This window comes from Denticeps clupeoides, chromosome 18, assembly GCF_900700375.1.
Source record: "Denticeps clupeoides chromosome 18, fDenClu1.1, whole genome shotgun sequence".
Taxonomy (NCBI): Eukaryota; Metazoa; Chordata; class Actinopteri; order Clupeiformes; family Denticipitidae; genus Denticeps; species Denticeps clupeoides.
This window is the reverse complement of record NC_041724.1, coordinates 8,349,829-8,372,411: the sequence shown is the minus strand read 5'-3', so window position 1 is coordinate 8,372,411 and position 22,583 is coordinate 8,349,829. Positions and strand designations below refer to the sequence as shown.

At 43.1% G+C, this 22,583-nt stretch overlaps 2 protein-coding genes across 2 annotated transcripts in view; one reads left to right on the top strand and one right to left on the bottom strand.

Annotated features, from left to right (window-relative positions):
• The first annotated feature begins 477 nt into the window (after positions 1-477).
• Positions 478-12,530, top strand: pde6a (phosphodiesterase 6A, cGMP-specific, rod, alpha). The gene is made up of 22 exons (XM_028959438.1): positions 478-1,072; positions 2,590-2,742; positions 2,861-2,950; positions 3,132-3,272; positions 3,373-3,447; positions 3,545-3,609; positions 4,179-4,245; positions 4,514-4,561; positions 4,681-4,830; positions 5,190-5,333; positions 5,421-5,486; positions 5,578-5,724; positions 6,605-6,712; positions 7,243-7,352; positions 7,547-7,634; positions 8,423-8,523; positions 8,619-8,726; positions 10,661-10,724; positions 11,097-11,171; positions 11,415-11,498; positions 11,641-11,809; positions 11,959-12,530. The coding sequence occupies exons 1-22, from the start codon at positions 599-601 to the stop codon at positions 11,997-11,999; spliced, it is 2,568 nt and encodes an 855-aa protein (XP_028815271.1). The 5' UTR covers positions 478-598; the 3' UTR covers positions 12,000-12,530.
• Positions 12,531-14,111: 1,581 nt separating this feature from the next.
• The window catches only part of ppargc1b (peroxisome proliferator-activated receptor gamma, coactivator 1 beta), a 42,544-nt gene continuing 34,072 nt past the window's right edge, over positions 14,112-22,583 (bottom strand). Inside the window, exons 5-12 of the mRNA XM_028959439.1 lie at positions 21,517-22,465; positions 20,834-20,879; positions 20,299-20,363; positions 19,505-20,012; positions 19,169-19,241; positions 18,952-19,070; positions 18,723-18,844; positions 14,112-18,169 (exon numbers count right to left, since the gene is read on the bottom strand). Of these exons, the coding sequence (XP_028815272.1) occupies positions 18,078-18,169; positions 18,723-18,844; positions 18,952-19,070; positions 19,169-19,241; positions 19,505-20,012; positions 20,299-20,363; positions 20,834-20,879; positions 21,517-22,465 (1,974 nt within the window). The 3' untranslated portion in view covers positions 14,112-18,077. The remainder of the gene's footprint in view (positions 18,170-18,722; positions 18,845-18,951; positions 19,071-19,168; positions 19,242-19,504; positions 20,013-20,298; positions 20,364-20,833; positions 20,880-21,516; positions 22,466-22,583) is intronic.

Here is a 22,583-nt window from a genome sequence, read left to right as displayed (position 1 = left end):
GACGTCATAGTGGGCAGTTGGTGTGGTGCTGGTCCACCACCCAAGAATGTCCAGTCAGCAGCCACACTGTGGTCAAAAACTGCACTGATGGAAGGAAGAAGGAAGGAAGATGACATGCACATGAAATCAGCAGAAATGTAACTCTTAACACACATGGAGGACCAGCAGGATGGTTGTTAATTAACAAATGAACATATCCCTGGTTTATTGCTATGTGATTACAAAGTATTATTGGCGTACTAAGAGATTTACTAGTTGCTGGAGTGATACCATAAAACAAAGAATGAGACACACACACACACACACTTAAAATATGATAAAAAATTATATTTTTATCATTAGGTCACATCCAAGTGTAGTTAATTTCTTTCAGTAATAATCAAGTGTGACGATCTACCTAGATGTCATAATCCCAGGTTATAATTGGATGCAGGATTATGAGCATGCATGTCTGATTAAAACAATCCAGGTAATCCTCATTCTTTCTCAGTTGCCCCCTTTGGACGTGCAGGAGACAGAGGGATAAAGCAGAAGCAGGGGAGCAGCCTCGGCTCTCTGGACAAGTTCTGGGGAAGGTGAAATCTTACCCGTCACAAGAATGACGCAAGTGGACAAAAACGTGGCTGAACAGTTTCTGGACAGCAACCCGGCCTTCGCCAAGGAGTACTACGACGCCAAGTTTCGTCCAAAGATCATCTCCGACCTGCTGAGCAGCAAGACCACGGCCGTGAACACCAGCGCTTTCCATGCCCTCAGCTCGGTGGAGGAGAGCGAGATCGTGTTCGACCTGATCCGGGAGATGCAGGACAACCTGCAGATGGAGAGGGCCATGTTCAACCTGATGCGCCACCTGAGCTTCATGCTCCGCGCCGACGCCATGAGCCTCTTCATGTACCGGCAGCGTAACGGCACGGCCGAGCTGGCCACGCGGCTCTTCAACGTCAACAAGGACGCCACGCTGGAAGACTGCCTGGTGGCTCCAGACAGCGAGATTGTTTACCCTCTGGACATGGGCATCGTCGGGCATGTGGCCACCACCAAGAAGATGGTCAATGTGCCTGATGTTACCAAGGTATCATCTTAGGCCTCTCCCTGCGGGGGTCACTCTATCTATGTGGTCTGTGGATAAAATGAGATATTTCCCCTCTAGGTGGCAGGCTTTCGTTTTTAAATCATCATTATTAATTGTTCTATTTATCATAGCTCTTGATTTAATGCTTTGCTAAGAAACCACCCAAATAGAATTTAATCTGCATGTTTTTGCATGTACTGTGGCCGTGTAAGATTAGATGGTTTGAACCGACTGCATTGCTTAGCTGGTTGTAATTATTGTAACGTTCATAAAACCTTTGGAGCAGACGGTAAAAGGATATTACGCTTGGTCTTTACAGTCAGCAGCCCTGAAATGGTTTTCAGTCTACATAAACCCAGAATCCCCCCCCAGAGTAAACACAGAGACAATCAATGTGCAACAATTCCACTTGAACTGACCGACTGGATCCACCCGTTTGCAGACTGGAGGTGAAAGTCACCTTCACTTGGGCTCTAATTTCGCTGCAGTGTAACGTACACTTGGAGCTCCATTAGTGTACTGCGGCCGAACAGAGAGAGATTCATCCTGTCGGCTGTCTCCTCCTGGCTGGTGGCAGAGGGGCCTATGGGGCCGGTGGGGGGGATAAAGGCTTCTAATCTCGCCTGAATTAGAGCGATCCTGGATTAGTTTGAAAGGTCAGAGCCGTAAAGACGTGTTCTCCCAGTCAGCGGAATAGTAGGATTTACTTTTTTTTTTTTTTGCGTTTGCACTAAATGTTGGGAACTTTTCCAGTAGGCAACTACAATCCAAAGTGATGACCTGTTCACGCTGTTTACTCTTCTAAACCATTATGGGACAAATAAGACAAAACAAGACAGGACTGGTTTACTAGCAGGTATCTATTGGAGACAAGTGACTATCCTAACTAGGCCTTTGTTACACACAAACAGCATACTTTAATAATGTGTTTCTTCCATCATTACTTATTACATGGCTTTCTTCTCCTCCATTTTCTTTCTGTTCTTCTCATTTCCAATACATTACCATGATTCAACCATCACAACCCATACATGTTTTTTTGCATCTCTAATATTATAATATAATATCTGGATATAAAATTTCAGGTAGCATGGGTTTCACTATTCTGTGTTGCCAGATTGGACCATTGTGAATCTGATATATTGGGGGGAAAAAAACAATGTTTGTGGAGAATTTTTTGGGTTATCTGATTTGAAACAATCAGGGATCTCCATTCGGCATGTTCAAATATGTCTAAAGAGCACTTTGGGTTCTTGTGTATCACACAGGATCCCTGAGTACTGGATGTATTACTTGGTCAATTCAGTGCATGATGTACAGACACTTATGACAATATTCATATTAAATAATTATTTGTAAAAGTCATTGTATGTGCTTTTCTTGGTACCATATTTGCATAGTATCATGCATATTGGCTGTCCAAGTAAATGTGAAATTAGTGAACATGCTTAGCAACAGCATGGCCTTTTTTCATATGCCTCCTCATTGGGTATATTTGGTTTGTTTGCCTCCAATAGGACAGCCACTTCAGTGACTTTGTGGACACCTTGACGGAATACACGACCAAGAATGTCCTGGCCACCCCCATCATGAACGGCAAAGACATGGTGGCCGTCGTTATGGCAGTGAACAAGATCGATGGGCCGCACTTCACCAAAGAAGATGAAGAGGTACTGCTCTTCTTAGCCAGAAATATTCCACTAAAGGAAACATCAGTGGCAGGATGGAAACTCATTTAGTTCTAGTCTCGAGAGGCTTGAGGTTATAAAATGCTGCTGTCTTTACCAGAGCCTGCAAAAGTACCTCAACTTCGCCAATCTGATCCTGCGCGTCTTTCACCTGAGCTATCTGCATAACTGTGAGACGAGAAGAGGTCAGGTGGGTTCATCTTGCAGAACATCTCAGAACAAAATGTTACCATATCCTTGTAAACAAGGGGTAAAGCACAAACATCGCAATTTAATGATGCCACGACTGTAACACAGAAGCTATCAGAATATAAAAAAGCGAAATAATTCAATCTTCAAGCGAATTTTGTCACTTTCTTTTGTTCATGTAGGTGCTTCTGTGGTCGGCCAGCAAAGTGTTTGAGGAACTGACCGACATTGAGAGGCAGTTCCACAAGGCCCTTTACACAGTGCGAGCGTTCCTCAACTGCGACCGCTATTCGGTCGGCCTCCTGGACATGACCAAGACCAAGGTGAAAGTTGAACAGCAGAATACACATATGCAGATGAGAAAAACGTAATGTGTATGGAATGAAATAAAAGTATGGGTAATTTAATGCCGCTCGCCTACAGGAGTTCTTTGACCTCTGGCCGGTGCTGATGGGAGAGGTCCCTCCTTATGATGGACCAAAGACCCCTGATGGCAGGGTGAGTGACACCTGATCTGTTGTACTCCAGAAGCCTGCAGATTTGAGGAGGCCTGTTCTGTAAATCTAAATCAATATTTCCATTGCTCTGCTTTCAGGAAGTGATCTTCTACAAAGTGATTGATTACATTTTGCACGGCAAGGAGGACATTAAAGTCATTCCGTAGGTTACAAAAAGTTCACATTTTTCAAATTTACACAGTGCTGTGAAAAATAATTTGTCGAACTAAATATTTTAGATCAAACTAATTTAAGGACTTAAATATATATATATGTGTGTTATAAATGACATGTTTCTATTTAAGGACTTTTTAATGGAAGTAAAAAAACATCACGTCTTGGAAGAGTAGTTGGGGCTGTTTTTTGTTTTGTAGGTTAAATGTTTCTGGAATTGTCCACCATCGGTCCACTTGAGAATACTGTCTCTCACCGTGGTTCACTTTAGAAATTTTACATTTGTAATCTTTCCAAGACTGATAGATACTGTCAGTGACTTGGTTTCTCAAGTGTTCCTGAATGTCTTTCCTCTTTTCCTTTGGGATCTTTTGTCTGGCAGTAATTCTGCCAGAGTGTGTCTGATTTACATCTATTTTATTATATCAACTTTATTATGCAAACTTTTTTTGCAGCAATGTGCATATACACACAGTACCAAGCTGTTTCTGGTGACAAGTTTTGAGTGTGTAAAGGTACGTGAATTCAGACAAGCCTCACAATAATGTACTTTTCCAGGAGTCCTCCGGAAGACCACTGGGCCCTGGTCAGCGGACTGCCCACCTATGTGGCTGAAAATGGACTGGTGAGAGACTGATGATAGCATATGGGTGTGTGCAGTGTGCTTTGTCCTTTTCCTGCAGAGGCAGCCCTGGGAATCACGCAGGCAAAAAACCCATTAAAGTTTATCATGGAGCCGTCAAGCAGTTAGGCCAGGGGAAAACGGAGCGGATTCCCTCTCTGCCATGATGGATAACGGTGGCTCTGTAGACACTGTAATTAATACGACACCCCCCCCACCCCCATCGCAGTAAATATATCTGCTGTCTTCCCTTTTGTCTTTTGTCTTTCAGATCTGCAATATCATGAATGCAGCACAGGATGAGTTCTTTAAATTCCAAGTGAGAACTCATTTGTTACTCAGTTGAAAGGATCCTTGATTGCACTTTTATTATATGTACCACAGGCATTGTTTTCCATAAGACTGGTGTTTAATGTCCCGCCTTATCGCCCTCACCAGACAGAGCCTCTAGACAATTCTGGCTGGACCATCAAAAATGTGCTCTCCCTTCCTATTGTGAACAAGAAAGAGGAGATTGTGGGTGTGGCTACATTTTACAACAGGAAGGATGGAAAACCATTTGATGATATGGACGAAGCATTAATGGAGGTATTATAAACTGAAATCCAAATCAGTAGCATTATTGATGTGGAAGCACTTACAATCCTGCAGATGGCAGTAAAGTTCAAAAGTCATGAAACAGAGCCCCCTCTATTTATTCTTATGTGGATGGCAATTTATTAATTCTGTTTTTTGCAAATGTATTCCAGGCATGTACCCAAATTTGCATATTATAAAGGTGATTGGCAGAGTTCTACACTCTCCAGACCTGAATTTAGGCAAATTACCAATTTACAGCGTTAATAAGAAAGAAATGCATTAACCGAATGAAGTGTTTAAGCACTGCTGTTTTGCATTCTGATGCACAGTATTAAGGTTCTAATCTTTTTGTAATGTCACTATTTCAGTCTCTCACGCAGTTCCTTGGCTGGTCAGTTCTGAACACAGACACTTACGACAAGATGAATAAGCTGGAGAACCGAAAAGACATCTTTCAGGACATGGTCATGTACCACGTCAAGTGCAGGAAGGATGAGATCCAGAATATTTTGGTGAGTTCTTGAGATCATGCTTATGTTTTTTTTTTATTGCTTCTCTGTCATAGTCTTTTGAAAGCCCATGTTTTTTTTATTTATTAGAACACACGTGAGCGATACGGCAAAGAGCCAGATGAGTGTGAAGAAGATGAACTTGAAGAAATCCTGGTACAACAGTCTTTTTATTAACTATGCCTTTCAAAGCATAATTCAAAATAACAATCCTTTTAATACCTTTGTGTCCTTTCGATACCCACAGAGGGAAGTTCTTCCACAATCTAAAAAAGCAGAGATTGCGGAGTTTCACTTCTGTGACTTTGAGCACTCTGAGCTGGACCTCGTCAAGTGTGGCATTAAGATGTACTACGACCTGAAGGTGGTGGACAAGTTTCACATTCCACGTGAGGTGGGACAGCCGTCTGAGTTGATGTTTGGTGACACTTTAACTAAATATGTAAACAGTTTCGGTTCATGCGCATTTTTATTATATTATCAGCCATATTAAGAAATAAATCAGCAGACAACAGTCAAGCTTGACAATAAAAATAAATAGTTAAAGAAATAAAGAAATACATTATAGCATTATACATCATAACACAATGATGAGACTAATTATGCAAACGCAACTGAACTAGGATACAAGTAATAGTCCATTTATGTAAATAACAATATAAATTTTTATTATATGGAAATATAATAAAAGAAGGTGGATGTGGCTCCCAAAAAACAGATCACAGAGCAAACAGCAGAGACAGACCCAGGCAGGAGCAGGGCTCGGGCAGATAAACAGAAAGAGACATCTAAGATGTCACCACATGTTTCAAAGACAAACACACTTCAGATCTGGCATGAGAAGCGCAGGAGTATGTTCACAGATAAGTCTTATTGTAGTCGTGCAGGGCATTGAAGAGAAGTGATTAGGGCAGAGAGGCGCAAGTGTTCAGTATGCGGGAGAGGGTGGGCGGGGCAGATAAGATGAGGATGTGGGCAGTTCATGTCTAATTATGCCCAGCCTTAATGTAAAATGCAGTCCAATGCAGTGAAAACCAGGAGGCAATCCAAAAACCATAGTTTACCTATTATTACCCTAGACATGAACTGCCCACATCCTCATCTTATCTGCCCCGCCCACCCTCTCCCGCATACTGTAGATGTAAAAAAAAAAAAAAAATAACAACAACATTTGTCCACCTATTCTTACATGCATAAATCATTTCAGAGTAAATATCTTACTGTTTAATCATGTCTGATCATGTAAGCTTTAGTCCTGATCTCTATTTGTGCAGAGCCTGGTGAGGTTCATGTACTCCCTCAGTAAAGGCTACAGGAGAATCACCTACCACAACTGGAGACATGGCTTCAATGTGGGCCAGACCATGTTTTCCCTGCTAATGGTGAGTCCTGTTCCAGTTTTGGTACAATTATAAGGTGAAGTATAGCATAGTATTTTTGCTTCTGTCAGCACATGAGTACAGTGCGGCACCTTAATGGTTACAAGTAAGATTTCTTATACTGTGTACACTACACCCCAAAAAATTGCATTGTTTGCAAAATTGGTGATGTACCAATTTTGGATATGATGGATTTTGCAGCATCATGCATGTAATAAATTGCTCAGTAGGGTCTACATCTGGTGTAAAATGGATAGCACCGAGCGCATTCCTGAACCCAAAGGCTTGCCTTAATCACACTAGCTGGCTCATGGGTGAGTCAGAGAGGAAGTGGGTCGGGGAGCTGCAGCAGCCTGGATTCATTACGGCCTCCCGCCACGCTGCCATCATGCGCCGGCGAGCGCAATGGACCCGAATGGGGGGCGGGTAGGGGGTGGGACGCAGATGTTCGGGGACCCAGGTGCACCTCTGCCTCTGGGAAACCCTTCCCTGCTTTTTTTTATTATTATTAATCCTGACCGATGTTTTCTCAGACAGGGGACTTAAGGAGATACTACACTGACCTGGAGGCCATGGCCATGGTCACTGCGGGATTCTGTCACGATATTGACCACAGGGGTACCAACAACCTCTATCAGATGAAGTATGGCACTAAAATCCTGCCGCATCATTACATTTACAGTGCATAGCACATTTAATTCAACCTTGGCTAACAAAGTCCCATTACAGGCTCAGATTTTTTTTTACTTTACTCTGAATCATCCCTCATCTTAGACAGACTCACCCCCACCCTGATCCCCATACCTGCATCTCACACCTCAATGATGCTGTCCACAGGTCTGGCAACCCACTGGCGAAGCTGCACGGCTCCTCCATCTTGGAGAGACACCATCTGGATTTTGGCAAAACTTTGCTGAGAGATGAAGTGAGAGCATCACTTATTCGTTTTGTTTTTAAGACTACTCAGAATGCCTTTAAGTACTTAGGACTACTGTGAGTGTGGAAGGTTAGAGGGCGCTATTCCGTATGCCATCTTTCACTTCCTAATCTCTGATGTGGATGAGTTTGTGCATATGTATGTTGGATGATGGACATGGAGGTGCCCTGATGTTTCAGACACTGTATCTGTAAAGGATTTTTTAAAAGAGCTAATGTAGCCCCTGTGTAAGGTGTCATGGTTTGTAACAGGGAACCTTCTCTTCTTCCTTGGCTTTACATTTACATTTACAGCATTTATCAGATGCCCTTATCCAGAGCGACTTACAATCAGCAGTTACAGGGACAGTCTCCCTGGAGCAACTTAGGGTTAAGTGTCTTGCTCAGGGATACAATGGTAGTAAGCGGGATTCGAACCCGGCTCTTCATAGGCGAGTGTGTTACCCACTAGGCTACTACAACCCTACTGCTTTACAATGCTGGAGCTGTCTAACGTCTCCATCCTCTGCTGCATAAAGGCCTTTTGTAAATAGAGAGTGGGGAGCAAACAGAAGAAGCATTATTTCAAATTGAAATGAGAACAGAGTACACAACAGACAGGCGCAGAACCAAAGGCCCAGCGTAAACACGAGAATCTTAATAGGAAACACAACCATGGGCAAAACAGATGAAATACTCCAGTGACTGAATATTAAAAAAAAGAGAAGCCATCACAGGCCACGTAATGGGATTTTATGAGACGTAGTTAGGTAGATGATAATTTTTTATCCATTCTAGGCCCTGAATATCTACCAGAATCTCAACCGACGTCAGCACGAACTAGTCATCCACTTAATGGATATTGCCATTATTGCCACAGATCTCGCCCTGTATTTTAAGTGAGTACACGATTTGTTTGCCAAGTTTAAATGGATGGGGATGCTTGCACCAGGCAAGAAAATGTTCTGAAGGCACAATTTTCTCTTCTGGATAGAAAGAGGGCCATGTTTCAGAAGATTGTTGATCAGTCTAAAACCTACACAGACTGGAATGATTGGACCAAGTACATGATGCTGGAAACTACAAGGAAAGAGATAGTCATGTAAGTCTATTTTAACATACACTACCATTCAGAAGATTAGACATTTAGAAATGTCCTTGTTTTCTACATAAAAACATGAGGTGAGTTTGAACAGAAAATATTACAATAAATGAACAAATAAATCGTCAATGACTTCACATTTGCTGAGGCACAAGATAGTTTAAATTGGGCCAGTTGTATTGCTTATTTAACCAAAGAAAAAGTTTTCATCTGTTCTAAGATTGTTGATAATTATAGAACCATTTTGCAATAAAGTGGCAAACGTGCATTAGTGAACACAGCATTCCATCGGAGCTCAAGGTAAAATTGTTGCTGATAAAGTACAGTCATCACAAGGTTTGCTGCTTCAGTGTTTCTAGATCTTTTGTCAGATGCTTCTGTGGTGTTATTGAAAATTACATCAAGTTTATTGCAAAGAGTCAATATTTGAAGCAATGGCCTTTTTTTTCCAAGACCTCTGCAATTCGCCGTGGCATGCTGTCAATCAACTGATGGCGACCCATTCCTTCATAATCAGTGCTTGCAGTTTGTCAGAATTTGTGGGTTTTTGATTGTCCACCCACCTTTTAAGGATTGACAAGTTCTCAATTGGATTAACGTCCAGGGAGTTTCCTGGCCATGGACACAAAAATTGACTTTGACTTTGGCCTTATGTCACGCTGCTCCATCATGCTGGAAAAGGCATCGTTCTTCACCAAACTGTTCTTGGATGGTTGGGAGAAGTTGCTGTGGGAGGATGTTTTGGTACCATTCTTTATTCATGGCTGTGTTTTTAGGCAAGTTTGTGAGTGAGCCCACTCCCTTGGATGAGCCCACAGCCCCACACATGAATGATCTCAAGATGCTTTACTGTTGGCACGAGACAGGACTGATGGTAGCGTCCACCTTTTCTTCTCCAAACAATCGACATTCCAGATGCCCCAAACAATCGGAAAGGGGCTTCATCAGAAGAAACGACTTTACTCCTGTCCTCATCTGTCCAATTCCTGTATTTTTGCAGAATATCAGTCTGTCTTTGATGTTTTTTTTGGAGAGAAGTGGCTTCTTTGCTGCCCTTCTTGACACCAGGCCATCCTCCAAAAGTCTTCGCCTCACTGTGTGTGCAGATGCCCTCACACCTGCCTGCTGCCATTCCTGAGCTAGCTCTACACTGGTGGCACCCCGATCCTGCATCTGAATCATCTTTAGGAGATGGTCCTGGCGCTTGCTGGACTTTCTTGGTGACCCTGAAGCCTTCTTCACAACACTTGAAAGTCTCTCCTTGAAGTTTTTGATGGTCTGATAAATGTTTGAGTTAGGTGCAGTTTTAGTAGCAGCAATATCCTGCCTGTGAAGCCCTTTTTATGCAACACAATGATGACTGAATGAGTTTCCTGCAGGTAACCATGGTTAACAGAGGAAGAACAATGATTTCAAGCATCACCCTCCTATTAGAGCACCCATTCTGCTATTCTAACTCCTTCAGCATGACAGAATGATCTCCAGCCTTGTGCTCCTCAAGGCTCTCTTTGTGAAAGAGAGCCTTGTATTTGTGTCAGTCCCAAAACCTTTGGCCACAACATTATGAAGATATTCCATCACTTACAGAGATTTGCAGCTACCAGAGTCATTTACAACAAGAAACAATGTCTGGACAGGATTTGGTTCAATTTATTGTTATTGTAATGGACAAATAATTTCTAAATTATCTTTCAACACTACTATGTACAACAAACAAATTACATGAATTTCTACATACCAGTAATTTCACATAATTTCCTGAATTATATGTATTCATGCCATGTAAGCATATCATTACTGGATGGCCAGTCACGGGCAGGAATGACCTCTGACTGGGGGGCCCTGAAGCCAGCAAAAATAAATTCACATTGTACAGTCATTGCGCAGTAAAGTTAAAAAACGCAGGATGTCATGTTCTTACCGATTTTCAACAGGGCGATGATGATGACTGCCTGTGATTTGTCTGCTATTGCCAAACCTTGGGAGATTCAGAGCAAGGTAACACTTCTGTGTCATTACATAGTTTCACAATTACACTTAATTATTTTGTGTCATTATGCATTTAATATTTACATTATTATCACGAGTCCAATTATTTATTTTTTTTCTTAAATGCAGTACGGCTTCGAAAAAGACAAAAATCCCATTACTCGCTGAATCACCTCTGCATGGATTTAATTAGCAAGAGCTTAATTGCCTTTTATTATCTGCTAAGCTACTTATCTCCAGCACTCTGAGTAACACAAAGGTGTTGTTTTATTTTTTAGAGCAATTAGACAAGTTAAAGGTCTCTGCGCAAAGGATCATCAAACGTTGCCGGTCTGTGGCCGATGGTGGTCGTTTGTGACGATGGCCGTGTTCCCCCTGTAGGTGGCGCTGTCTGTGGCTGCAGAGTTCTGGGAGCAGGGCGACCTGGAGAGGACAGTGCTGGAGCAGCAGCCAATTGTAAGATAACCGGGGTGGGGCCTTAAATTGTAAGATCCAGCGGTGGGGTCCAGCGATGGAGATAAATGACGGAGCTGGGCGGTATAACCATGGGCCCATCATGGAGTCACAATGGACGTTTTCACGCTTTACACTCGGTTTACGCTACAATTTTCAATTACGTAGCATCATGTTCTGCTGCTTACTTGGGAAAAAGTCTGGAATTGTGCCTGTTAATGGTTACCTTTTTTTTCATCCCCATAGCCCATGATGGACAGGAACAAATCAGAGGAATTACCCAAACTGCAGTGCGGTTTCATCGATTTTGTCTGCTCCTTTGTGTACAAGGTGAGTCCTCCATTTTAATTAGCCAGCACTTCCTGGGGGTGACCTGCAGGGGTCAAACGCAGGTTTAGCCAAATCAGCTACATCGGCCACAAACCAGAGGGCTCGCTCGGGGTGTCACTTCGTCCTTCCCTGTCGCTCGCAGGAGTTCTCGCGCTTCCATCCGGAGATCACGCCCATGCTGGACCGGCTGCTGAACAACAGGAAGGAGTGGAACGCTCTGAAGGAGATCCACGATGCCAAGGTGGCCGAACTGGACGCGGCCAAGAAGGCGAAGGAAGAGGCGGCGGCCGCCACTGCAGCAGCCAAGCAAGGTAACGGAGTCTGTTTCTTCGTACAGTCAATAATCATTTTAGTGTATATAAAAACTCATTATTACAGAGTTATTATACAGAACAATGTGGTACAATATATAAGCTCTTTTGTTGCCGTAACGGGTTCCTTTTTCTTTTGTCTCCTACAGCTGCCCCACCAGCTCAGTCAAAGACCTGCATCATCTGCTGAGGACGTCAAGCCTGTCCTCCAACCAGAAGTGGCGAGAGCATCATAGCCATGGAGATCAGAGCAATTAATTTGGAGACTTTTTGCTAATGAGCTATGACAGAACATCCGTCGACAGTGTTATTGGCAGGGCGTCTGGAGCCCTTCTGGTGAGAATGTGCACTTAGAACACAAATACACTCCAGAGCCGCCAGAGCTACAGTAGATATGGAAGATCTGCACCAGCATTATATTTCCAGATGAAATTCCAGTGTTTCTTCACCTATTTACACAGTTAGAGTGTAGAGATGCAGAGAATCGAGCAGAGCACGGCGGGCGGATGGGGACAAGTGTGGCGCAGGGTGAGGATGAGTGTTTCCATAGTGACGCCACTAGTGGCAGTCGGTGGAGTCAGAAACAGATGACTGCTGCAGAATCACGTGCACCACCTTTCTTGCAGCGGTGCATATTGTCCCGTGATGTCTGATACATTTCAGTGGGACAGTGTGTGTGTGTGTGTGTGTGCTTTTAAAATAAAGATGTTGGTATAATTCAGCACTGTGAGTCATCTATTAAAATGTCGTGTGCTTGTGCAACCACATAACTCCATACTGGGACGCGTGTCCTCTGACCTTATTAATAATAAACCAGCTGGAACGTGCAGGCCTAAAGAATCAGCCTTGACCCTGAGCGCGTGATGCATTTTCCAGGGGAGGAGGGTGGGCGCCACGGGTAACATACGCAACAAGCTTACGAAACACACCGTCCGGGGAGGGCTGTGGTGGAGTTTCCATCGAGAGCTGACTGGTGGAGAGCTGGTTAGCGTTCAGACAGCGTCAGCACTGTGACATCATCCCTGACGTCAGTTCTGCTGATCCTTGTCCCGTGCTGGGAGAATGAACCCCCCCCCCCCCCCCCCCAAAAAAAAATGCAGTTTGGCAAAAAGAAAAATGACTGAGGCTCACACAATCCTTCAGCTGAGCGTACACACACACTGCCTCCGAGAGAAAGTCTAAAGGATGAGCACACTGACATCTGAATCAGAGTCCAGCCAAGTGTAAAATTGCCAGTGGCTCCTGAGGGGGCGCCATTAATGGGCAGAGGTCTTAATAAGCGCTTCCGCTTTGTGGCCTCATAACAGACAGAGCTGCTCTAGCGAGACACACCATCTGGGGCCTGAGCGCCTCCACCCCCTGCACCCTTTCCACTGGTACACGTAGCAGGAGCGGGCCTGGCCAATCACCGAGCTGCTGCCTTTTTGGCCGTACAGCACGTACAGCGGGATGGGACCGAGGGGGCAGGACGTTTCCGCGGCGACCTTAACCTGGCGTTTCATAAAGTGCTGCATCAAGCGTTTTATAACACGTCAGCGTGATTTTGGAGGACTGAATCGCATAAATAATAAAAAAAAAAAAAAACACCTCACATTATCTCTGAGTTCCGGACCCTATCTCCTTTATGTATTTATAGCCAAATACCCAGGAGACATTTCCCCCAGTTTCAGCATTATTACAAGCAGGGGTGAACGTGCAGTGTGACGCAACGTGAGACGTTACACACAAAGGGCTCTTACAACTGGGAAGGAGCACAGAGAATGGCTGATTATGTACTTACGTAATATGTCTTGAAATGCAGAGCTTCTTTTGTAAAAATACTGAAATTTCAGTTTTCAGTAGGACTACTGAATAAGGGACAGTCTACAAACACGTCCAATATTTCAGTCACAACACAAAGTGTGTTTTCATAATTTGCTTTGTTTTATGAACTTGTTTCCATATGTGAAGTCAAATAAATCCACTAACCTCTTCAAGCATGGGATCAGGTGGCGGCAAAGCAACCATACTACACACAAATGAATATCGTTCAGCTAGCAAGCCCTGGAGCTTGATCTGGTTTGGATTGACGTAGGCCAGGTCAATTTTGGCTGAGGCCTTCAAAGAACCTCAAAATATATGGCCACAATAATGATGTTCAGTACACACTGTATTTAGACAATGGTTGATACCAGTTATCAATAAGCTATCACTCAAGGGGGGAAAAAAAATACACAATATTGTTGTATCGATTAATTTTCTGTTCGAATCAGAGAACTTGAAGCCTGCCTGATGAAAAAAAAAAGTTCATTTTCACAAGGAATTTGTTCTTCATTAGGATTTTTTATTTTTGGAGGCAAATCAATGAATATATGTACTTTTTACAGTATATGAGGATCTCTACAGTTTAATAATGTAAACAATCTCATAAGAGAAATGTATTCAGTTTTAAAAAGAAGACATACTCTTCTTTTTTCCTTAACTATTTACACGAATTAAAATATAACATCAGATAATTTCCACTATAGATTTTATCTATGAAAACTAGATTTTAACAATTCAAAAATACTGAAATGCATTTGTCTCCACATTCTCAAAACATATGAAAATCACACAGTACTGAAAAACACCATTAAAAGACATCCAAAGCTAAGTGGCATATAAATAAAAAAGAACGCAAAATAAAACCAAATATATGTAAAAATATAAAATCTTACTAGCAGTATTTGCCATATACCAAAAACTAAGTTAAAAAAAGAAGAAAGAAAATCAATCATGGTGAATTTGATAGTCATTAGATGTAAAGTAAAAAAAAAAAAAAAAAAAGTATGCCCTTTACACTGATTTTTGTTTCATCAATGATCACACATCCTGAAAGAGCCTGATAACAGTTCCCATGGCCCGTCGGTAAAACGGCAACAGGACACGCATTCTGCCGCATGAAAATGACGATTAAATCAGAAAGAACAGTGGTGTTGATGCATGGGGACAGTATTGCATGTTTTGTGTATTGGGTGATAAAAGTTGTTAAATAAAACACATGAAACAATATATATATGAGACAATAACATTCTTATTTGCAAAATGAATTTGATGCATTTCTGAGGATTTCATTTAGTCTCAGATCACATCAAATACTTTTTTTGGTCAACTTGCCCAGAGTATGACTTAATTTATTACTTTTCTGCCATAAATGACCTGCAAAAAAAAAATAAAAAATCATATTGCGCTTGAACAAGATTCCCTTTGGAGTTTTTTTCCTTTCTTATTCATTTCAGTGTACACACTGGAGATTGATCACATTTTTTAAAATCTGAAGTGCTTTACAACACTCAAGGAAAAAAAAAAACGTCAACGTTAACATTTTCTGTATGAAATTATATAATCTATATATTTATCTACACAAACACACAAATTATACACATTTATGTATATTTATATATCTTTCATAATATGGCTGTATTGAAAAAAGTTTAATTTCTTCAGTTATTAAGAAGAAGAAAAGAACACACTGGCTATTCGTCAGAGGAGACTCAACTCAGTGATAGCGTTTATCTGTATCCCCCCCCCCCCAATGTTTTAAGGCTCTCTTCTAGATGCACCGACGGAAACGTCCTATTGCCACTGCGATCCTACAGTACAAGCACACGGACCACGCCCTCCTGCCGGCAGAGTCGAAGGACGTGTGCGCATGCTGCGCCTCAGCAGAGTGACTGATGTGACTTACAGCACAGTACATGTCATTACTAGACAGCAAAATTATGAAAAGGAAAAACAAGGTGTTATTGTCGCTCAGCAGGACACTGACCACAGCAGTCTACTATGTACAGTGCAGGATTGCCCTATAACTTAAAAAAAAAAAAAAAAAAAACATAAAGGCGATCTTAGAAATTGCATCTTAATTGTATTTTTAAAAAAATGAACCAAACAGTAAAAAAAAAAAAAAAAAACGAATAAAGGGATTCTCAACAGCAGTGTCAAGTTCATGTCCATTAGTTTCTTTTTCGCGACCAATCACTGTGGGGTCACATTTACGCTCTGGAGAATGCTATTTACACATCATATATATATATTTCCATTATATAATCATGTAAACAAGCACGTTCTCTCACTTTGCGGTAGCATACAGACTAAGCACAGACTAAGCGCTCATTCAGGTTCAGGTTTTTGTAATGGATCTCAGTCGACCACCTAATGGTTCACGGTCACCCCATGAAGAGCAGTAAATATTTCATGTAGGAGGGTACCCCGAAAAGGCACATCCCAATGGGGAACCCTTAACACTGAATAAGGCGTTTTTGTACTTAGTGTGCCTTCTAGTAAAGTCATAAGAGAATTTATGGTGTAAACATTCAATTCACTCATGTTACTGAGGAGGTGATTAATAAGGGGGAGGGAAGAAGTTATCGCTTGTGTATATAAGTGTGTGTGTGTGTGTGTGTGTGTGTGTGGGGAAAAAAGGTGTGCGTGTTGGGGGGAGGAGAGACACACACAGGGTTACACTGCACAGTATACTCGAGCTGTGTTCACAAAGGACAGGGATCCCTAAAAAAATAAAAAGTGGAAATAAATGTGGTGGGAGGGGGAGAAAAAGACTCCTCCCTACATCCATCACAGGGTATCCTCTGAAGCACCAGCCCAGCACAAGACGACAGACAACACACTCGGCTGGTTACACACGAATATACGTCTGGACACTCAAAGAGATTAGGAGAGATGATTAGCCACAAAAGAAAAAAGTTAGAAAGAAAATTAAAAAATAATAAAAAAAAAAAAACTGCAATCCTCCAGGCATTGAAAAGGAGGAACAGAGAAAGAGAGAGGAAGATGTAAACACCGTAGAGACATGACATCTCAAAAGGGGAAAAGTTTTTTTTTTTTTTTTTTTTGTCCCTTAGTATCTCTGGAAGCATGGTACTATTCCTGTCTGTCTATCTTTTATGGGGCTAATAGTGAGACACGCTTTCTACCAGACATCAGCCTTTGGGAGCAGAAGGGCAGGAGTGCGGTGGGCCAGGGCTGAGCTGCTGGTTTCACAAATTTAAACTCTCACACGAGGAGCAAGATGGCAGCTGTGGACATTACATTCAGATGTGAGAGACGGGAGTACATTCCATTCTTTTATATATATATATATATATATTATATATATGTAATTCAAAATATTCATAATAATACAAAATCGTATAAAAACAATTTAACATAATACAAAATTCAGGACAACCAAAAATGCAATAATAATAATAACAACAACATATTGCAAACCAGAAATGATATCAACTGTTTTAAATATTTCTTAATTTAATCATATAAATCATAATTAGAATTAATCTTGCTCTGGGGGGGGGTTGGCCTGCCCAGGGTGAGTTCCGGCCCTGGGGTGTCCTGGCATGTGCTCTGGCACCCGTGACCTTATTGTGCAATAGTTATGGAGAGTGAGTATGAGAGATCATTAGCATTATCATTGTTGCCGCCGCTGATGTTAAGAAATAAAAAGACTTGTTTTAGACCATTCTTAAACCACTCTACTCATTCATCAATGTACATGACGGACAATAGTGCAACTATTATTATTATATTTGCTCACTCATCTGCTGCAACCAGCAGCTTAGCCCACAGCCAATCAGACAGAGGATCACTGGGAGAGAAAGCGCAACCTCGTTTAAGTGCATAGATGAAATCAAGGAAGCATTAAAAGTTGTAAATACATATTACAAACATTTTTTTTCTCCATTTCGATTTGTAAACTATGTTTAAGAATTTTTATAAATTATTATTGTTGTTTTTTTTTTTTTAAATCCATTTTAAAGTTTTTGCCTTAGCACACACAGTTGAACACCCACGAGTTGCTAATATAAAGCAATTACTGGTATATACTGTACGACAGAAAAGAGGAGAAACGAGTCTTGCGGGTCTGCTGACAGTGACACACAGGGTCGGGGTTTGGGTGGGGTCTACAAAAAACAACACACACACACACACACACACATCACAACAGAGGAGCTAGGGGTTGCTACAGAGGCCTCGGCCTTTTTGCAACAAGGCGACAACATCATGAGCACACACCGGAAGCAGCTTTTTTTGTGTTCATTGTATTATCATTTTTTTTCTCCACTTGTTGTTTCTCCCTCCTTCTCCGGTCCCTGCATCCTCTAAACCTCAGTGAAAAGAGAGAAGAGTCTGTTTCTTATTCCAACTTTAAAAATGTAAACATCAAGAGGTGCCTTGGTTGAGGTACTGAGGTGACACTCAGGGACAGGAGGTCGAAGGGTGGGGTGGATAAGGCGTGTCAGCGATGCAGGCTCTTCTGGGCTTCCTTCAACAGTGTGTCGAAGTCCAGGGCATCGTACTTGCTCTTCACTGGTCCTGGCCCTGCCTCGTCTGGGGGAATGGGGGGGAAAAAGGAAAGAGGGTTTTACTCTATCTTAGGCAAATGTATTCTCAAAAATGAATTAGAAGCCTAATAAATAATTGAACTATTTATTTATTCAATGAAAATAAAAAAAGTATAGTAGAATGGAGTGTCATATATGGAAGCACCACTAGATGGCACTAATTGTAAACATGAAAATAAGTTGTCAGAGAAGAAGTAAAGGCATACAAATCCTACAGATGTAATATTGCCCCCAATGTGGTCTCCAAAGGCCATTACTCCAGTTGGAAGGTTGCACAAGCTACATATGTATTTTATGTGTTGGCTTATTTCAATGTATAGAAAATAACAGTATATTCTGAAAACCTCACAGATGCACAAAAGCAAAAAACTGACCGTCCCAGTTTAATTTTTTATAAAAACACATTTCTTAAAAGACATGGATGAAAGTATTTACTGTATTTGTGCATTTTAAAAGAAATAAACAGAAATTCACAAGAACCTTTTTGTTAAATTCTTAGGCTTTTGTATTATTCAGAAACATGTCCAAGTTGTACTTACCCAGGTCTATGTAACGCTTCCTGCTGAACCTGCGGTTAGACCCTGTACTTTCAAACATAGACTTGTGCCATTGGGTACCCCCGATTGCAGTCTGCCTGAAGGTCACGACCCCACAGCGCTCTCTACTCACAAACACACACACACACACACACACACACACACAGAACATGAGGGCTGAGAATCAATGCGCTTGAGGCAGTGCGTGAGTTGTATGGGAAGGGGAACGTACTCCTTCTTAATGACCACTTTGCAGTCGTCAGGATCGCCGAAGGCCTCAAAGCGCTTGCGTAGCATTGTCTGTGTGACGCTGCTCGGCAAGTTGTGAATGTAGAACACTTGGCAGTTATCCTGAGCGCAAACAACAAATGACAACAGAGGCATGAAGGAAACGCGTCCGGGAGCCACTGAAAATCTGCGGAGAAGCAACACGAGTGACGGCCACGCACCACTCTGTCCTGCTGCCCGGCCTTGACTTTGTTCCTCTGCTTGTCTCGGTGGCATGTCTCAGACTTCTCGCTGCTACACACAGGAAGAGGTCAAAGGTCATTGCAAATTTTGACAGGTTTCTTTCTACAGCGGAGACCAAACTCGATATTATTATTTCTCAGGGAAGGCAACACAGGTATGTTACGCAAGATATTATGGAAATAGCAATAATAAGTTAACTTTCTTTGTCACTTAGAATCTAGTTTTGCAGAAACTCCATGCTCTATTCAGACTCTCCTCCTCCATCTAGACATGCGGCACCATTTATTTCAGGAAGTCATGTGACCGATAAGCACCTGCAGCTGACGTCGCTGTTGGGGGAGTGTGGCGGGCAGCAGGGGGAGGAGGGGGAAGGCAGTAGGGGGTGTTCCACATCCTCTGGTCGCTGGGGTGATAAGGCCTGAGGCGTCTCCCGCTGCCCCTCTTCTCCACCCTCCGGCTTCTGCTGGAGCCTGTCTTGCTTCTCAGCTGCGTTGCCCTCATACCCTGGTGCTTCCAACAGAAGAAGCTGGGTGGGGGTGGTGGGGGTGAGGAGGACGGATGGCGTCTGCTTGTGCCCGTCGCCCAGGTTGAGCAGGCAGTAGTCGTGGTCGCTGTACGCGCGCTGTCTGGCGCTTTTGGTGTCGGTGTCGCCGGCCTGGCCCATGCGACGCAGCTGTGCGTATAGCTCCGTCTGCTCGGGCACCTTGCGGATGTGCGCCCTCCACAGGCAGCCTTTGGCTGCCGGGGTCTCGCCTTTGCCCTCCGGCTTGAAGATCTCCTCCTCCACAGGCTTATGTGGTGGTGTGGTGGGCGGGGTGAGGCCTGTGGAATTAATTAATTCCAATGAATTGAATTGTCATGATCAAATCACTGACATATTATCATACTTTATCCAATCAAAGTAAATCTTAAAAGGTGTGTATGTGTACATAAAGAGTAAAAAATAACACCATAGTTTCCAGTGTAAGAATTTTTGAACACAAACAGTACAGAATTAAAATTTTACTGAGGAATAGAAATAGAAACAGAAAAAATGCTAAACGCACAGTTTGTGTCTGCACTGCAGCATATGTAAATGCACGAGAACCGAAAATGATCTGAACATTACCTGCTGTGCCACAGAGCTCCACACTAAGCGTCTGCTCAAAGGGCTTGTTACCATACTGTGCATCCCTGACCACAGAAAGGTCAAAATGAGGAAGAGGGGAGGGATTCAACAAAAAAAAATAATAAAAAAGACAAAGAAAGCAGAGTCAATAAGAGCAAAATATGCTCTTTCATTTAATACATCTCACCCAGAGCCTTGCTAATGTTCTCACTGAGGGTTCTTTCGTTTAACATGCCGGGGAAAATTACTTCCCTTTTTAGCTGTTTACCCCGAACAAGCATTTTGTAATTAAGGAACCAGACTCCTCCTCTTAGGAGCTTTGGTCTATTTTTAGACTTCTGTTACTATGTGAGTCTTTATGTGTTAAATTGTTTGGGATATTGTGTGTTTTTTTTCCCCTGATCTTCAAGCTGTAATTTTAAATGTGGAAGCAGCCCAGGCTACATTTAAAAAGAGATTTGCATTTGCTTTGTGGCTGGAAGGAGTCCAGAGCTCTCGGGAACAGAGGAGAGATTAAGGAAATACGGACACGAACCCTGTGGATTTGGGAGTCAGCGGCAGACACAGGCACGCTCGATTCTCTGGAAGCAGAGGAGACAGAGAGACAATCATTGGCATCCCTAATTACACAAGGCAACAGAGCTAAGAATGTGGAGAGTCACACTGCAGCCTGATGATTGTGATGATGACGATAATGTGTGTGTGTGTGTGTGTGTGTGTGTGTGTGTGTGTGTGTGTGTGTGTGAAGAATAACAGCCATCTACACAGAGCAAAACTCAATATTAATGCCTATCACATCCAACTCATCCAGATCAAAGGTAAAAAATATTACACAGAAATGAACTCGAGTTTAGCAAACAAGCTTTTTTCCATTAAATATTGTACCTTGTAAAATAAGCAAGGCACATAAATAATAATTGTGCAATTGTAAAGCTCAGCCAATTACCGTGATATTTTATTGCACTGAACTATGAACCGTGTTATACTAATATACACCATAGGCCAAATGTTTGCATTAGAAAAGCATTATATAAAAATATTGCTATATTACAAGAGACAAGTTAAAATCTAAAGTGATAAAGGGAACCATTAAACTACAGTCACTTACATGTGCGCTCTTGTAACTCAATAAAAAAAAAAAAAAGACATTCAGTGCTATTATTATGATACTAAGGAAGCATATTTTCTATAATGATAATGATAATTCAAAACTCTTACCACTGTTACAGCATGGACTGCTGCTACCTGGACTTTTCTCCAGGAAGTCCTTCTGAGTGTTCTCCTCACAGTTCTGTGAAGGAGCCTTTGGGGGATGCTGCGAAACTGACCAATCCTCTGGCCCCGCCCGAAACCTTTTAGCAAATCGGCTGGGGAATGAGGCCAGACGGCGGGACCGGCGCACTGAGAACGAGGCCTCCTCTGGCTCTGGGCTCTTGGCAGATTTGCCCGGAGCCCTCTCCATCTCGGGGTCTTTCAGTTCAGTTTTAGCCTGCCACGAGGCTGCACCAGCGAAGCTGCTCGGGCCGTCAGCCTTTCTGTCTGTCGCCACCCCCTTGTCGTGGGTGTAGGGCGGGGTTTGCATTCTGTAAGGCTTGCTCACGTCGAACGGCGCGACCGTCTGCAGAAGCTCCCTCAGCAGACACTGCGCTTTCGCCTCCCGCCTGCGGACGAAGGGCACGTGGGGACGGACGTTAGCGGTGGCGCTGGCATTACTACTGCTGCCAGGGACAGGCGGCGCGGGTCTGTGGGGGTTCGGCGGCGCCCGGGCGGCGGCCACTGACTGCGTTGGGGTCCGACGGGCCAGCGCGCCCCCCTCTCTGCGGTCCCAGCCGGCCTGCTTGCGTGAAGGCAGGCAGTAGGTGTGCATGTACTTGATGAGCTCCACCACCGACCGCAGCTCCCGCTCCGAGCTGAACTGAGGCTTGGGCGGCTCCGCGGTCGGGAAACTTTCACCCTCGCTGCTGGAGGACTCCTCCTCTTCCTCTTCCTCGTCCTCGTCAGACTCGCTGTCCTCGTCATCGTCATCCTCTTCCTCGCTGTCAGGGGAGGCAGTGGGGCTGTTGGCGGCCTCGTGGGCCGTGGTGAGGTGGCGGTGGAGTTCGGTGCACAGGCGGCCAGCAGGCCTCACTGCGCGCTGTTTATGGCCCTGTGGCCATGTGCAGTCACTCTACGAAGAGAAAAACGGAATAATTGTTTCATGGTTTTTGATAAATTAGCAGGCTGCATCTATAATGGGTGGTAGGGTGGTAGTAGCCTAGTGGGTAACACACTCGCCTATGAACCAG

Coding starts and splice junctions, on each gene's coding strand:
- pde6a (XM_028959438.1), top strand. CDS start 599: ATGACGCAAGTGGACAAAAACGTGGCTGAACAGTTTCTGGACAGCAAC. Junction 3,448..3,544: donor CAAAGACCCCTGATGGCAGG/GTGAGTGACACC, acceptor CTCTGCTTTCAG/GAAGTGATCTTCTACAAAGT. Junction 11,172..11,414: donor TGCTGGAGCAGCAGCCAATT/GTAAGATAACCG, acceptor TCATCCCCATAG/CCCATGATGGACAGGAACAA.